Below are 17,821 nucleotides of genomic sequence, written 5' to 3'. Positions count from 1 at the left end.
ACACATGGTTTGTAGAAAAGATGGTTCTGAAGAAGGGGAAAATGCCAAAAAGTACAAAAGTAAAGTCAACAGGACTTACATACTCACTAGACAAATAAGAGATGGCTAAGTCAAAGGCATTACCAAGATTTCAAACATGTAAGACTCACTCATTTGTGATATCAATGAAATGGTTAGAAAGAGGGGACCAGGGCAGAGGTAACAAGCCTGGAATTGAATATGTTGAATTTGAGGTATAAGTGTATACAAGTAGAAAATCCTATAAGTTCACATCCTAACCCTGAAATCTGTCTTCTTGACCCTATTGAACTGAAACTGCTTTCATCAAGCCTACTGATGATCTCAGTTGTTAATTCCAAGGTCCTATTCTCAGTTCTTAACTTTTTTAACCTCTCTCAGAATTGATCATTCCCCTCCTACAGAACACTTCTGTTCCTTAGGGTTTTGTGACACTTCTTTCTAAATATCTCTTTTCTCTCATTATCTTTGACTGGCTCATTATCTAATCTAAATCCTATATAAGCTCATATCAAAGAGCTGCATCTTCATTTTCTATTCTCTATTTCCATTGTGATCTTACTTAGCTCTTATGGGTTCAATATTCATCTCTATGAAGATTTTAAGCATTTTTAAATGAATGTGATTTGCCATGCACTGTGCATAATAATAATAAGCCCTCCTATCTCTCTTAAATCCTACTACACCAAATTTCTGCTAGGAATCACAACCTGTATATACCACAAACATCTCAAATATAATCAAAACAAAATGTATTTTTCCCCTTTTCTTTTCACAAGGGAAAATCCACTTTTTAATTTTCTCTCTCTCTGATAAGGATTCCATTATTCTTTCAGTCAACCAGATTCACAATCTAAGTTCACAATTTCAAAATTATGTTTGATTCTATACTCTACCTTACTACTTTACCCTATTCCCAGTCAGATGTCAAATTATGTCAATTCTACCACCAACAACTTTGTGATCTGTCCTTTTATCACACAGTCACCACTCTAGTTCAGGCCCACTCCTCTGGATTTTGCAAGTTTCTTAACTGGTCTCCCTGATACAAATCTCTCCTTCATCAATTATCCTCCACATTGCTACCAATCTGATATTTATAAAGTATAAATCTGACCACGACTTTTCCCACCTCAAAAAGCTTTGCTCATTAGCTATTATCTCTAACATAGAATTAGAAATTCTGCTAATTAAGCATTTGACACTGGCCCCTTCAATCTTTCCATATCAATTTCATGTTCATTTCCCTCCTTCTCACTCACCATATAGTTTACATTCCAGACAAACAGAACTAGATACTTTCCACATGTGACCTTCTATCTCCAGTCTCTATGGTCTCCTCCCATTCCTGGAATTTATTCCTTCTTACTATTTACTGCCTATCAGTATAGTAAGGCTCCTTTCAAGTCTCTGACCAAGTGCCTTTCCTAATGCCCTAGTTGTTAATATTCTTTCCTCACCCCAAAATTATTTCAAATATATTTTATATTGGCATTTGAATGCATATGCATTTTGTATTTATAATTTGTTTTTATCTTGTTGAATGCTATCTCCTTGGGGTCAGGATTGTTTCATGGGTAGCCAAGGTAAGGGAAAAATCATCATCAGATGTTCAACCTAATACTAATGTGCTTCTAAAGAATTACAAATTATTATCACACAAAGAACAATGGAGAAGAATGTGGTGGTCCTAAGCAGAAATATAATTACTGAGAAATTTTGAGGAAAAATAGGAATAAAAGATGCCATATAAATAAACTGTATAAGATGGGCTAGTTATATGACAAGATTTAGGAATCACAAGTAGAAAGTCATAGTGCCTCACAAGTACCCCTGGAATGTCAAGAGGATTAGAGGAAGTCCTTAACCATTGTGATTAGATCCCATACTAAACTAATAGGAAAGCATAGAAAAGAATGACACAGGTATGGATCAATTAAGATCCGCATCACTAAACCTATCAAATCTAAAAGATCAAAGACCCATCACTAACTTGTAGAATTAAGTTAAATGTTAATCTGGAGATATAGTTTTGAAAGGCATCTGCAGAGAGGCAATAGGTAAAACTATGAAAGTAAATTAAGTTGTCAAGGGAATGAATGGAGAAAACAGAAGGGTCAAAGCACCAGCCTTGAGAAACACCATTGTTAAAAGACTGGGAAAATGAATCACTGAAGTTAGAAAAAGGTATTCAAGAGAGACAATGAGAATGAATATTATTTTGTTTAGGAAGAAAGCATATCCTAGGGAGAGGACTGTCAGAAATCAACAATTACAAAATTTGGTCATTAAATTTGGTGAGAAGTGAGTAATCAAGAGAATGGATTCAGCAGAATAGTAGGGTACACCTACTGAAAACAGGACTGCAAAAGCTGATGAACAGAAGTAATGGGGTAAATAGAAATGTAGCATAGACTATTTTTTCCAAGAAGTTAGTGTTAAAAAGAAGATTGAGAGGATATAAGGAAGACTTTTTTAGGATGAGAAGATTTCGATATATACAAAAGCAGATGAGAAGGAACCAAAGGGAAAGAGATTAATGATAACAAAAACATAAATTGTGCTGGCAAGGATTTCTGAGATTATTCCAGGGATTCTTGATCTAGGATTTATGGACTTGGATTTCAGGATGTCCATGAACTTAGACTGAAAAAAATATACATCTTTATTTTCATTAAACTCTAAGTCAAATTTAGCATTTCCTTTCTTTATGAAATTGTTTAAAAATATTATTTTGAGGAATCCATTGGCTTCATTAGACTGACAAAGGGATCCATGACACTCCATTAAAAAAATAATAAGTTACAAACTGTTGTTGTTCCAACTCTCTCCAGAAAGTCACTTGGCCACAACTGAGAGGGTAATAACTTGAATGTCTTTAAGTTATTTTCTGTATCACCTGATTTAATCCAAAAACCATAATCACTACATCTAATTAGCAATTAAAGTTTGCAAAGCACTTTCTTCACAATCCAGTTAAAATTTTATCATACCCATTGTTTTTTTGTTTTGTTTTGCTGAAGCAATTGGGGTTAAGTGGCTTGCCTAGGGTCACATAGTTAGGAAGTGTGTTATGTCTGAGGTCACATTTGAACTCAGGTCCTCCTGACTTCAGGACTGGCAAGTGCTCTAACCACTGCATCAAGTAGTTACCCCCTATCATACCCATCTTAAAGAAGAGCAACCTGATGCTCTAAAAGATGAAATGGATTATCCTGGACTATATAAATAGTAATGGACACATTTTGTGACAGAACTCAAACCCCAACAACCTAATTTTAAAATCTACCTTTTTCCCACTATATCCATTACCTCTCAGTTCCATGAAATACACCTAAATACAATTTTTTTCATCTGATAAGATTAGTTACTTTTAGAAAACTTCCTACTTTCTATATTTTATATTTCAAATTACAAAATTAGTTTACCAACACTAATTGAGAGTTTTATTGTTGTTTCGGAGGGGAAGCAAAGGAAAATAAATAACTTGCTTAAGATCATATAGCTAGTAGTTATGCTATAATGACAAGAAAAAAAAGGTATAATTTTTGTAATAACCAAAAGAATGTGTAAGTACTGTATAGAATTAGAATTTAAACCTTAGAAAAATCACTGGGCAACAAATGAACAAGAACTGTCTTCAACAATGAGGGAATATTAGTCTCTTATTATATAAAAATTCAAGTCTGATGTTCTAGGGAAATTTTCCCCATATTGTATTATTTTCCAGTTCTCTCACTTGTCCATTCAAACGAATGGACATGTTTTCAGTAGCATGTAGCACCAATAGACATCTATTGTAAAAGATCAGGAAGGGTCAGTTTATCATAGACTTTGAGCCTTTAAGAAACCTTCTAAATTTTATAGATGATGAAACTAAAATTCAGAGAAATCATGACTTGCCAGATATCATACTAATTTATTAAACATAACTTGAACTTGAACCAGAATTTATTATTCTAACCCCACTACAGTTTTTATTATACCACAAAGGCCCTGTTTATTTCCACCTAAAGAAGAAAACTGAGGAGTAAGATCTGGAGTAAGGACTGGAGTATATGAGTATTTGTAAAATAAATGGCACCTTATTGATCCAAAACAGTCAATTTCTGAAATAAAACATCAGTTCGTTGTTTCTGTGTTTCAACTCTTTCTAACTCCATTTGGAGTTTTCTTGGCAAAGATCTGATTCACCATCTCCTCTAGCTTATTTTAACAGAAGAGGAACTGAGGCATACAGGGTTAAATGATTTGCCCAACTAGAATATGAGGTAGGATCTGAACTAAAGTCTTCCTATCCATTGCACTACCTAGGTATTCCTAAAATGTCACTATTGTGGATCATTTGAAAAAAAAATTCTGTTTATATATTTTTAGGAAAATAGGATGCAGATTCTATCAAGTTTGACTGAGTAAATCACTTTACTCCTTTCTGTACAACAGCTTCCTCATATGCAAAATGATTATTGCCTCTTCTACAAAATAAAGCCATAAGAGAATTCATTCCATTTAACACACTACATATCAATTAATTACTGAATCAAATTATAAAATACATATGGAATCTATACATATACATTGATTACAGAAAAAAAGGTTAAAGTTTTAAAAAAAATGTAAAAATGTTAAAAAAAAAGCACCTTGTTAAATATTTAAAGTATAATTAACATAATGAGGTATCACTAAGCATTTTGAGACAAAACATAAAATATAATACTGATATCTGTCATAAAAAGGAAATAAAATATTTGTAAAGAATAAATAAAGGTAGAGTCCAAAAGGGAGAAAGGAGAGAGAATGAGTGTTTTCAAGTTCCTTGCTTTTTTTAAATCAAAAAGATAAAAACAATTCAACACATAGAGGTTATAAGTAAATTTAAAACTATTTTTCTCTTACATCCAAATGATCTTTTTTCCCCATCACATAATGTATTGAACAAACATTATAAAACAGTACTTTTTTCCCCAGTAAATGGATTAAAATACAAATCAAACTAAATATTTTCAAGAGTTAACAAGATCTAAATATAAAAACTGTTGCAATCAATAACCACTAATTAAATATATGACACATGATTATATTCATTAAGTTCAACAACTACAAAACAAATACTACAGGTTTGTTTTTTGTGAATTATCGATTGTTTAGTTTCAAAACATCCCCAACCCCTACAAAATGGAATGAAACATACAAGACACTGACCCTACTTCTATCTCAGAAATACCTGGTAGATTCCTTATAATAGTTATTCTTTTTTTTTTTTGGGGGGGGGGGTCAGGGGGGGCTTTACTATTTAATAAATAACTAGCTTCTCCTCATCCTCCTCATACACAGATTCTCCTTATACTTTACTGACTTATGAAGCAAAAATTCACATAACCATTCACAGACTGTTAGGGTGGTAGGGAGATAGGTTAAAAAAAAAAAGTCAAGGTATTAAAAAACAAACAAACAAACAAATAGACCAAGCAATACTAGGCATTAACCCAGGGTAGTTCAGAAGTAGGACTGGGTACTAGATTTTTTAGTAACACTGACAAAATTTCTTTCAGCCACAATTTTAACCTTTTTTTCCCCTTATTTTCAAATACTATCAACTATTCCCCAACAGCCTTTTTAAATGTAAAATAGACCAATAAGATCAATATAGATTAGCAAAACCCAGGAAAACATTTTACCTATCCCCTGTTTTTCTGAAAATTCCCCTTTGCTCTGTTCTTTTTACCTTTTGACTGTTTTTCCCTTATCACAATCAAGATTCAATTAATTCCACAAAGTAGATTGGGCAAATACTCATAATGCCAACCACTTGTTCTGATGATAGAAAGCTCCTGCTGAATCTCCCCTTATACTTTTCCAGAAAAGTACAGGTTGCTACATAGGCCACCAGGCAAATGTCCAATTCCCCTATGGATTAGAGCCATAAGTCTTTATTTGAATCCCACAACTTCGATCTACCAAGGAGACAAGCAATTTCAACTTCTAGTCCTCCACAGCTGACTAATTAAGCAATTGAAAATTCCAAAGTTTTATCTATGCTTATTTCTGTTTAGATCCTTCCGAGGCTCAAGTGGATTAGACTCTTTGTAGTGCTAAACTATCACATTAGCTATTTATACAAGTCACAGTCAGGTTCAACCCCCCAAGGCAGAAGCTTCAGAAATAGTTTATGACTAGCTTAGGTTTTTCCACATATCAAACTGGATAACAATTAACCCGTAGTCTTTTCTACCTTAATTTTAAAAACAACTCTGATTTTCTACTTCCAGATTTTTGTACATTATTGAAGCAGTATAGGTAACATGGAGAACATAAAAAAGCTTTCTGCTTACTCAGCCCCTTCAGGAAGTAGGTGACAAGCCATCAATCTTCCTTTTCTTTAATGCAAAAGTGAGCTTGCCTTCAGTTTACAATAATATATGGAAGCATCAAAGGAAACAGGGGAAAGTGTGAATTCTTGAGAAGGTCACACTTTTTAGATAAAAGTCTCTAAGCAATTTGGGCCTCACTAGAATTGACAGATGTTCAGCATTTATACCACTAACTCTAGTAGTGGCATAAGCCGTGTACCATGTACCACAAAATGTCCTGCTACTTGGCAGGTGATAGGTAAGTAATGATAAACAAACACAACAGAAAGAACAACTTGGGAACAGGATAGAATCAGCAGAATCATTTAGCAGAGCTCTGACGTGTATGCAAGTCATAAACAACTCCAAACCTAGAACATGCTTCCCAAGATGGATAGTAAATAAGATGCAAATAAGATGTCACTGAACAATATAGGCCATATGTGTTTTATCAAATAAATTCTATTTAAATATTTTAATTTGTAAGTACATTTGGATGTTCAAAATGTATAAATACTACATTACTTAAATTTTTAAATCCAATTTCTCCTGAGGAAGCCCTAAAAAAATAAAAATTTAAAAGCTCTCATCATCCCACTAAGAATTCTCAATAGCCACAGATTTAAACTTCAAATTCAAACCAAATGAAACAAATTATGGGCATGTAGTTATAATGTATCATGCATACTTTCAAGTATCAATTTCCAAGCATTCCACTTAACTTAAACTGATTTTTAAAAACACAGAAAAATAGACCTAGTTTAAAAAGAATCCTTCACTATTGCTTTTTGTCAACACATCTAATAGGGCAAAAAATAATCACTGTTCTTAATAAATGCTGAAAAATCTAGATGTGTCTCCTTTAAGGTTTAAAAGTTTTAAGATTATAATTTCTATGTTGAATTTGGTTTATTATCTTGATTGCTTGGGAAGACAGTGACAAATGTTAACTGTCCATAACATAACAGTTAACATTGTGCTTTACACCAAGAAGTACTTATTAATAAATGTTTATTGATGTGAACTCAAATAAAGGGGGGAAGGAGTCTTGTCTTTGCTTTAAAATTCTCAATCATACAAATACCAAAATGGGAGATAGGTAATGAGATGAATACTTTTAAGCACTCATTACAGAAAAATAGTAGCAAACTGGAGACCTTTTTTTTTGGGGGGGGGGAGGGGAAGGAGGGGAGGAGAGAATTTTCTGTTTTCAATATTTTCACCAGAATTCACCCCCAACAAAACTTCTCAAGCAAATTAAATAAATATTTTCAGTCAGTTTCCAATAAGAGGAATAATGACTATGAAAGTTGAGACTAAAGATCTACTATTGTTTCAGTTTGTTCATGCAAAGGATGAACATTGAATCACAGTTTATTGTAAAATGAAAGATGTATCTCGTGAATTAGCTTTTCGGCTACTCAATTGCATTATTACAGAAAAATATACCCATTTAATGCAGTATGCACACCAATTTTCTTGTCTTTAAAACTTCTTTAAAAACTTTTGATTGTAACAGTTTTCATAATATCTATACAAATCAAAACCTTATGCCAATTTCCTTTAAGAAAACATATACTTAGATGTATTACATATAAAAAGTGAAAACAAATTAAAAATTCCATTCCATTCGTAAGTGATTAGCAAGGAAATTTTGCACAGTACCAATGTAGAAAAGTCATATATAAAACTCCAGTAGGCTTTGCCTTCATCTTTTAGTTTCGTAATCTAAGCTGTTATGATCATATTAAAATCGAAACTTTTCCTTTAAAAGACAAATTGAAGTTAGTAGTTGTAAATTATACCATGCTTATCTCAATGGAAAGAGCAATTTGATTTGCCTTTAAATTCACGAAAATAACTTCAAACGAAATTATTCGACAGCAAGGTACTGCATGCAGCTCGATACTGAATCAGTACAAATGACTTTTGACTGGTACTCTACAATTCATGTGTCTGTCCAACTCTCTCTGCTGGATCCCTTTTAGATCTAGCAACCAGATCTTTTTTCGAGAGTTTATGCCAAACGAGGAGCAGAATTTTTTTTTTTTTTTAAGCACCTCCTTGCAATCTAACCACTCTAATAACAATCACTTTTCTAAACACTTCAATTTCCTTTCTTCACCAGAGCAATAGGGGAAATAGTGACTTGAATAAATGCTTTCCATATGGGACTGTGGCTTAATGCTCAACCTCTCTCACTTTTTATAGCTTGTTCCACATTACTTTGTATAACCAAGTATCCGTTGCTGTACTCCACCACCCCACCACCCCCATAAAAGTCTTGCACTTCAGAAAGAAACCAAATAACCACAGCCTCTTAAGCCCCTTCTTTCTCTGTACATTAGGATATGCAGGTCACTCCCCCTCCCCCCAAAACACACACACGTTAGCACACCATTTCCTAACATTTATAGCTGCAATAGAATATTACTTCCCGTCCTGCATCCCCAGGTTCCCGTTACTTTAACTCTTCGAATGCTGTCCACTCTCTACAAGCCATTACTCACCCTTGGATGCCCGGGCTGTAAGTCCTGGTCTTCCAGGGGGTGCCGGGTCTCTGCTGCTGCTCCTGGGGAAGATGATTATTGTTCAGCGCGGCCCCTCGACTCCCGGACAGCAGGTAGTTCATCCCATAAGTGCTAGCTTTATTTTCCCGTTTCCTGCGGCCCGGATGATACTGGTGCTGTTGGATGGAGTTAGATGAGGCGGGGGCAGAAGACGGCGGGGGCGGGGGCTGGGACTGCTGCTGCGGCTGCTGCTGCTGCTGCGGCTGCTGCTGCTGTGGCTGCGGCGGGGGCGGAGGAGGCGGCGGCGCCAGGAGGTTGCCGTTGGCTCCACTGTGCGGATTATGGTGGTGGTGATGGCCATTCACGCTGTTGAGATTGTTCAATTTGTTCTCATTGAAGTTAAAAAAGGCGCCCGGGCCTCCACCGCCTCCCCGACCAGGTAAGGTCCCACCGCCGCCCCCGGACAGAGTCCGGCCGGAAGAGGCGCTGCTTGAGGACGAGGAGGAGGAAGAGGAGGAAAACCCGGGGCTTTCAGTGCCAGACTCGTTGTTGGAAGAGGTGGAAGACGAAGAGGACACGGAGGGAGACTTCTGCAGCCGCCGCCCACCTTCGGTGCTCCCAGCAGCGGTGGCAGGTACTAGTCCTGTCAGCAGCACTGGCAGCGCCGCGGGCGGCGGAGGCGAGGAGGCGGAGGAGAGGCTGCCGCTACCGCCGCCGCCGCTGCCACCACCGGGGGTCGAAGTCTGAAGAGCCGCGGCAGGGCCAGCTTTGACAAGTGGGGTGCAGCTGTGGCTCCCGCCGCCAGGGGTGCAGGGAGAGGAAGCGGCAGCGGTGGTGTCCAGGGCCGGGGAGTTGAGGCAGAAATACGGCGGGTAGCTAGAGCTGCTCCGCCCCACTCCCTGCGAGGTCTCCCAGATCTGCATCCAGAGAGCATTAGCGGGTCCTTTCTGCTCCGGCTGAATCCAGGCCACACGCGGATCCATTCACTCTCTCTCCGCCGGCCGCCTCTCCTCCCCAAGCGGAGACGACTGCAAGCACACGAACCCTCCCCACCCCCTGCACACGCGCGCACACACACACGACACACTCACTCACACTCACAGACCCGACCGGCACTCACTCACCCCAGACAGAGTAGGCTCGGCAGCCGGCAAGAGCAGCAGCAGCAACCCCGCCCCCTGGCTCTCCCGGGCGGCGGTGGCGGCGGAGCGCAGCCCCGCAGCCCTGCCCTCCCGGTTCCAACGCCTCCACCCCCACCCTCCAAGCTCACACACACTCACACACAAACCCACCCCCCACCCCCCCAGAGAAAGACAGACAGACAGACAGACACGGAGCGCTGCTGGCCGCGAGGTCCGGCCCCAGCACTGCTCCAGGCCGGCTGCTCACTCGCCCTCCCCCGTCGGTGTCTCGGCCGCCGCCGCCGGGGTGGGAGGAGAGAGGGAGCAAAGGCAGAAGGGAGGGAGACAGAGAGAAGGAGGAAGGGAGGAGGGGGAGGGAGAGCAGGCGGTGGCGGAGGCGTCGGGCCCGGGCTGGGGTGAGCCTGAGAGGCCGGGGCCGGGACCGGCAGGGTCGAGGCCGGGGACGCGGATGGACTCCGGCGCTCGGCACGTTCCTGGCGGGCGGCTCCGGCTTTTCTCTCTCTGTCTCTGGCTCGCTCGCTCTCTCAGGGGTTCCCGAGTCACACGCCCCGGAGCGGGGGCCGCGGCGGCGGCGGCGGCGTTATCCACAGGCCGGGGGGAGCGGCCATCTGTAATGGGGCGGGAGGGGAGGGGGAAAGGGGAGGGGGGGGGCAGCCGAGGGGGCGGGCCCAGCCGCCGCGCAGCCGGCACAGGACGCCCCGGAGGAGGGGACCGGGCGGCGGGCGTGCTACGTCTACCCGGAGCCCGGGGCTTCTCGGTCACTCTCCAGCCCCTGCTATTTGGGCACACAGTCCAGAAGACAGCAGCGCAGAGCAGGAACCCAGACCGAGAAGGAGGCCGCCGCCGAGGCTCCAATGAGGGGAGGGGGGGAAGAGGAGGAGGGGCCGGGGGCGGGCAGAGGGAGGGGGAGGGGGGAGTAGGGAGGGCCGCCCTCGCCGGCAACAGAATTCGTACTGCGCATGTGCTGTCGATTTTAAATCCTCACTAGACTCGGCCGCCTAGGTTACCACGACTGCGCACTAGGACTCTTCTCGGGACTGGCGGAGGGGAGACTGGATGGAAGATGTTGGAGTACGCGACAGGGAGGGGCTATGGAGCTGGGGAGGGGGTGTCGGAGTGGTGTCTGGAGGGTTCGAAGTCGGCTCACCCGCGCTCCTTTTAAAATGGACTTGGCCTAGGGGGAAGAGGTTAATGTGTGTGTGTATATGAATGTATGCGCGCTGCGGGGACTGGAATGGCACCCACAGATACACGTTGGGATTGGGGCCAATTCCGGGAGACGTGCGCGCGGTGTCTGCTAGCGGGAACATTTGGAACCTCTCAGAAAAGCCGAGACGCCGGCACCGAGGTCCCTTTACAACCCCGCCCGGCTTTCAAGTGCGCTTGCGCAGCGGGACCCCTTAGCTACCACCTCTGGATGGAACTTTCTGCGCAGCTGGGAAGGGAGGGGTCCTATTCCCCACCCCCACGCCTCGTATTCTGGGCCCTAATTCCGTAGGGGGGAGAGAGGAGAAGGTGATGAAAGCTGCCAGGGCTTTTGCTGTTACATTGAGGAGGGAGGAGAGAAGCGGATGAGGGCCCGCATTGATTGTGAGCTTCAGCGCTCAGCAATTTCCTTCGAGCTGCCTTCCTCCCCCTGTCATAACTGGAGCCATGTGCCGCCTACGCTAGACCCGGGGATGCTTGTCCCCGAGAAGCTGTGATTTATAGCTATCATCAAACGGCCGCTTCAATTTCCTCTCCTCCCTGCTGGGCTCAAGCAAATGCCTGCTAAAGCCTCCGCAGCGCGGTGTCCTGACTTGGAAAACGTCTAAATTGCAGTTCATTGGCCCCCTTCGTCAGACCCTCCATCAGCCCCCGGTACAGTTCCCTACGTCGGACTGCTTTCAAAATCTCTTTGGTCTGGTTAAGCCAGAAGCCCTGGCAGTGGCATTCTCCGTGCCCTGCGTGCGGGTGGATCTGCCCCGCTGCTGAGCAACGAGCCCCGGGAGTTTACCCTGGCTGCCAAGCAGCTAGTTTCAGTTTCGTTTCCTTTATACTGTTTCATTCAACGGGACTGCATTACATAAGTAACAAAAGTATAATAAATAACTTCGGCCTGGGTGGGAACACGACCTACAGCAGGGTGTTAAAACCGGCAGGAAGTGACAAATCACAATTCCTGGGGTCCGATTCCAGCTTCCGAACTGCAATGTGGTTATGTTTTATTGGACGGAAAAAAGAAAAGAAAAAAAAAAAAAAACTGCCCCTACCACCACATTTGAAGCACAATATTATGTATATGCATGAAAAAGTGAAAAGTCCAAATGTTAACTTCCAACTCTTGTTATGAATTGGCCCTAGAGGAATTCATAAGTACACATCTTGTTAGAACATTTTCCTCTCAAAATAAACTATAAAGTTTTAGAATCATTGTTATGCCCAATGTGCCTGCCCAAAAATTTTCAAGTACTCTGCTGCTTTTATACTTCAGAGTAATAATACCACATTATAGAATTACTAATGTTGTACTCAAGTTATATTATTAAACAATTAACTTGGTGGCACAATCAAATACAGCATAATTAGTAATGGAAGCATTCTCAAGAAAGCTACTCTACACCTAACTTCCCTTGGCTTGAAGTATATAAATTGATGGTCTTTTTATTGACAGAATTCATATTATTGTCCAATCTTTTGCTACCTTTGATTTGTGGCCTGTGGAGGAAGAAACTTTGGGCAAATCCCTTAACTTTGACCCAACAAGAAAATCTTCTGACTGTTGAGAGAAATTGCCAATTTGTACTGATAAAAGCAATTTCCTTACTGTTAATTTGCTCACTATAGATTTGATCTGGAAAGGAAAGAGAAGAACGTTAACCTCACATAAATCCTCCAAAATAGATATCTATTGATCATAATAGATAGAACTTATACAATGTGAGATTTAGTAGCTGAATCTCTGATAATTCTGAGTTCTACCCCACTTCTGTTTACCATTATGAGATTTATTAAACAATCACACAGATTGTTCCCCTAGAGAGCAACAATTATAATTTCAGGCCTCTAACTATGGAACTGAAGACAGATTTTTTAAAAAGTTTGTCAGACTCATCAATGGAATTCTCTGCCTTCCTTAGTTCTTATTTTGTAGTCTATTATATAAAACTGGCTTTGGTAAAATATCCAACCTGCATTGAGTGATATTAAAAGTGTCCATTTTATGATATTCTCATATTTTAAAAAATAAAATATATATTACTAAAGCTAATCATTCTAAATATTTTACATACACCAGTGATTTAATTGTATTTTGCCCTGAGGCATTTTTTTGGGGGGGAAGATACTATTGAATAAATCAACTAAATAAATATGATAGATGAGATGATAGCCATAAAACTTATTTTGAAAAATACTGGACTTTGTAAAATGTGTACATTAATAAACAGACCAGAAATGTATAGGCAAGTTTTATATTTTGAGAGCACTTCTATTTTATTTTCACTATCTTCATAATACATCACATATAGGCTTACAGTATTATTCTTTTTAATTAAAAAAAAAAAACTAGTATTTTCCATTCTGTACCTTGTATTTAAGGATGAAGCCTATTCCATCATTTTTATTTCTAATTATGCAATTTTCCTTAAACCCTTCATTGCAGGTTCATCAGCACATGATCCTTTATTTTATTCACTAACAAATCCAGTCATTTATGCAATCTAAATTTATTATTATATATTACCAGCAATAATTGTACCATCTTTATTAGCTATGTTTATTCCACTATGAAAAGAATCATAAACTCACTAACTACATTTCCTAACAATCAGTCATTCACTTCTCAATTCCTTGCAATATGATTTTCAACTTAACCACTTTGTGGAAACTGCACTCACAGTGTTCTCAGAAATGATAAATTCAATGCAAAAGTCCTAATTTCTCATGCCTCTGGACTTCTTTGCAGTTTTTGATACCTCTTTATAGCTTAACTTTCTCCTTCCCTGTTTGAATGAATAGTTCTCCTTCTGACTGCTTGTTCCCAGTATTTTGTTGATTTATGTATTGTTCCCCAAGTAAGATTATGCCTTCAAATCTAAGGCTCCTTTCATTGCGTACATTTTTTCCCTGGTCCCCTATATCTTGCCTCTCTTTAAATTAGATTACAGATTCCTTCAAGGCAAGGATTCTTTCTTTTCTTTATAATGTTCTGGCCTTGCCCTTCTCTACTCCTTCTACACATTTATTCTTAATGATACCATATATTTGTAACAAACCTGAAATGACCTGTAGAGGACCATGTGCCCAGAGTTTCTTTGGAAATTTCTACAACTTCAAGTAATCCATAGCTTGACTTCCTTTTAGGAGTAAATATCTATCTGCCTATGACCAAATAGTGGCCAGTTGATGAAAGCATTTGGCATTTTAAAAGTGAAGAAAGTCCTGAATGGTCCTTCCCTTAGTCATCTCCTCCATGTGGCAGTAACTCTCCAGGTAGTATCCTGTGACTTCAATGAAGGCCTGGAAAGAATGTCTTTCAATACCTCAGTATCACTGTGCCCTCTACTGCCCATCTCCACTTCAAGCATGAACTGAAGTACACAGCCTTGCACCAAGTCCTACAACTACCTTTGCCCTTTTTATATTTGTTCTTCCTTGATTTCAGGCAAATGAGTATCCCAAACTAGATGTGTCTAGGATTTGAGGCAACTGGTTTGAAAGGTCTAGAAGGACTGAATGGGAGATGTCTGCAAGGGAATGTGTTATACTGAAATCAATCACTGACAAAAAGTTTAACACCACTCTGTCCCATTTTATACACAATAAAATTGTACCTTGAGTTGTTTGGATAGCCATCAGCTGAGGTGTGGTGTAATACTGATTAACCATTCTTGAAATTATTTTATATTCTAATTAGACTCCTAGTAGATTGGTATTTAATTCTGTTCCATTCTGTTACTGCACACTGTGATTCTTTTATGCTTAGTATTCTTTTGAATGTAATAATAACTTATCTGTTCTATATAGATTGTCCATCCAGTACTTTTTTTCCTCCTTTCTTTTTAGAATTCCTCAGACTTTTGAGCCTAAGGATTTATTGAGGGAGAGGGTGGAGGAAAATCATAATAATAGATAGAATTTATATAGTGCCTACTCTTATAGTATCAGGTCTTATACTAAGTACTTTACAATTATCCCATTTGATCCTCAGGAGAACTCTTGGAGGTAAGTGCTATTATTATCCCCATTTTACAGCTGAAGAAACTGAAGCAAAAAACAAATTACATGACTTAACCAGAGCTACATAGTGAGCGTGTGAGTGGATTTGAACTGAGATTTTCTGACTCCAGGCCCAGAACTCTACCTGCCTATTGTAATTTATTTATCTAACTTAAAAATCACTTATGGTGAGAGGCTTTATGAGACAACAAATGCAAGAAAAGGGAGCCCCCTCTCACCAGAAACCAAGACATCCAAGGCTGAACACTATCATAACAACATATCTGCATAATGAACAAGGAGGGGAGAGTATCTTGCATATGGTAGGTTCGGTGAAACAGTGCCTTAATCCTAAATACTCAGGTTCAATTATTGTTTCTATACAATTTACTCCCAAGTCTATAAGCCCAGCCTTACCTATCTTTAGAATTCTAGCCCTTCAATACAAGTGCCACCTGGATGTGTTTTGCCATCTCAAACTCATCTTCAAAATAGAACTTGTTATTTCCCACCACCCTTAAAGCTTCCTCTTTTCCAAACTTCATTATTTTTTGAGGGTATCACCATTCTCCCAGTAACTGAGATTTATAATCTTGGAAACTCCTTTGGTTCTTCCTTCTCCCTCTTCTTCCACACCATCAGTTGCTAAGATCCACCCTTCAGCACATCTTTTTTTTTTTTTTTTTTGCATTCATCTCCTCTCCCCTCACACAACAACCTAAGCATCATTGCCTCTCAATTGTTCTCATCATAGTCTCCTAACCTTCATTCATCCCCCTCTCCAATGCATTGTTCATATGGCTGCAAAAAAATGCTCTTCTTAAAGCATAGGTCTAACTATATTACTCCTCTACAAAAAACAAACAAACAAACTCTGAGTGGCTTCTATTGCTTCTAGTATGAAAAATGGACCAACTATTTAAGCTTTTCCATAGTCTAACCCTAATCTATCTTTAGAGATTATTTCATATAACTTGTCTTCACACAATCTGTGTTCCACAAAAATAAATCTACTGGACAAGCCATCCTTGATGTATTAAATCTTCATCCATTTCTGCATTTTCCTTTGAGACTAGCACAGTTAATAGTTATTCTTTCCTGATCTTCCTGTTGTCTCTAAACTTGCTGTATCATTCCTGTATAATTTAATTTCCTAAAGGTATTCTTTTGTTTATTCTTTGTATCCCCAATGTCTTACATAGAGTTAATACAATGTATATGTTGAATTGAAGTTAAGAAACAATATATCTAATAGAACTTTAAAGTATCATTCATAAAATCTTTCAATGATGACTTTCCCCTTCTATTTTTTTTGTATTTTTCTTTAAAAGTTTTTTTAATAAGCCTTAGAGTCTTACAAAAAATTTTCTTTTTTGATCCAAAAGCCTCTACTTTCTCCCTGTTGAATTTTTCAAAGCAAGGGCCTATGATTTCATTGATACAAGGAAGTTTACGATGAGAATATTCCTTCGAGCGATACAAGTAAGCACTTTCCCTACAATTTAAGGTATTAAAGGATTGCTTAGAGTTGTGATAGTTTAAATGATTTGCCCACAATTGTTGTGTGTCAGAGGCACTCAAATAGAAGTCTTTCTGGCTTAGAGACCAGCTCTTTATTCTTTGTAGACTTTATGCCATGTTACCTTTCAAACTTTTAAAAGAGATATTAATTATCTCTTTTTTTAATGACCACTCTTTTTGAAAGTATAATGTGTAACATTTCTGGGAAGGAAGATATTTAATGTTCCTTATGGTTCTCCATGGACCAAGAGTTCTTCCTGACATGAGGACTATTGCTCTATCCATTGTACCAACTAGATTAGTTGGTGCATTAGAACCATACTAAAACCACAGCTTTATGAACTGTAAAACTTAAAAGATTAAAAAAGTTAACTGATGCTATGCCACAATGACTTGTAGCACAAAGAATCACACAAGATTTAGAAGGATCAAATCCAAGACTTAAATGTGGCTCTTGGTAAGTATACTTTATTCAAAAGTAGTTAAGATTGGGGTAGCATAGAGTAAGTAGAAAATATACTCATTTAAGGAAACCCAGGAATGAAAGGGGGGAAAGCATAGTGAAAAGTTTTAAAGAAAATCATTGAGGGGGAAAACAGAAGCAATTTTGTCATTGGAATTATTATAAACCACCTAGAAAGAAAGGGGAAATAGATGAACTGAGAAAACATCACAATCCTGGCAGAAGGATGTTATGAGTGACGAGAGGTATCCATGTTCCAGAAATCGTTTGGCATTCTCTATCTGCTAAAAGCAAACTAAAGGTACAGAATGATGCATATATTTTCAGATACCAAATGTGTGTATTTCTTTTGCTTGATTCTACTTATTTGTTACAAAAGAGAGCTTTATTTTTTTAAGGGGAGTGAATATAAAGGAGAATAGGAACTAGTGATAACAAAAAATAAGAAAGGAAAGGGCATATATAGCAAATATTTTTAAAATATACAAATGAGAACATAAGGGAATAATCAAGCAGAGTAATTTTGAAACTGCCATGTTAAATTTAATATATGCAGGAAGTCCCAAAAATCTTAGTGCAGAAAAAATATACTGTCATTAGAATAACTATTCTTTTTAA

General features: G+C 39.2%; 1 protein-coding gene across 2 annotated transcripts in view; it reads right to left on the bottom strand.

Moving 5' to 3' along the window:
* The window catches only part of TENT4A (terminal nucleotidyltransferase 4A), an 89,980-nt gene extending 79,856 nt beyond the window's left edge, over positions 1-10,124 (bottom strand). The window contains exon 1 of one of the 2 annotated variants that reach the window (XM_051969825.1): positions 8,879-10,124. In XM_051969825.1, the coding sequence (XP_051825785.1) occupies positions 8,879-9,861 (983 nt within the window). In that variant the 5' untranslated portion in view covers positions 9,862-10,124. The remainder of the gene's footprint in view (positions 1-8,878) is intronic. The other variant, XM_051969826.1, reaches the window with a different exon arrangement.
* Positions 10,125-17,821: the final 7,697 nt, after the last annotated feature.

Source organism: Antechinus flavipes, chromosome 1, assembly GCF_016432865.1.
Source record: "Antechinus flavipes isolate AdamAnt ecotype Samford, QLD, Australia chromosome 1, AdamAnt_v2, whole genome shotgun sequence".
Classification (NCBI taxonomy): Eukaryota; Metazoa; Chordata; class Mammalia; order Dasyuromorphia; family Dasyuridae; genus Antechinus; species Antechinus flavipes.
This window is presented reverse-complemented; position numbering and strand designations above follow the sequence as displayed.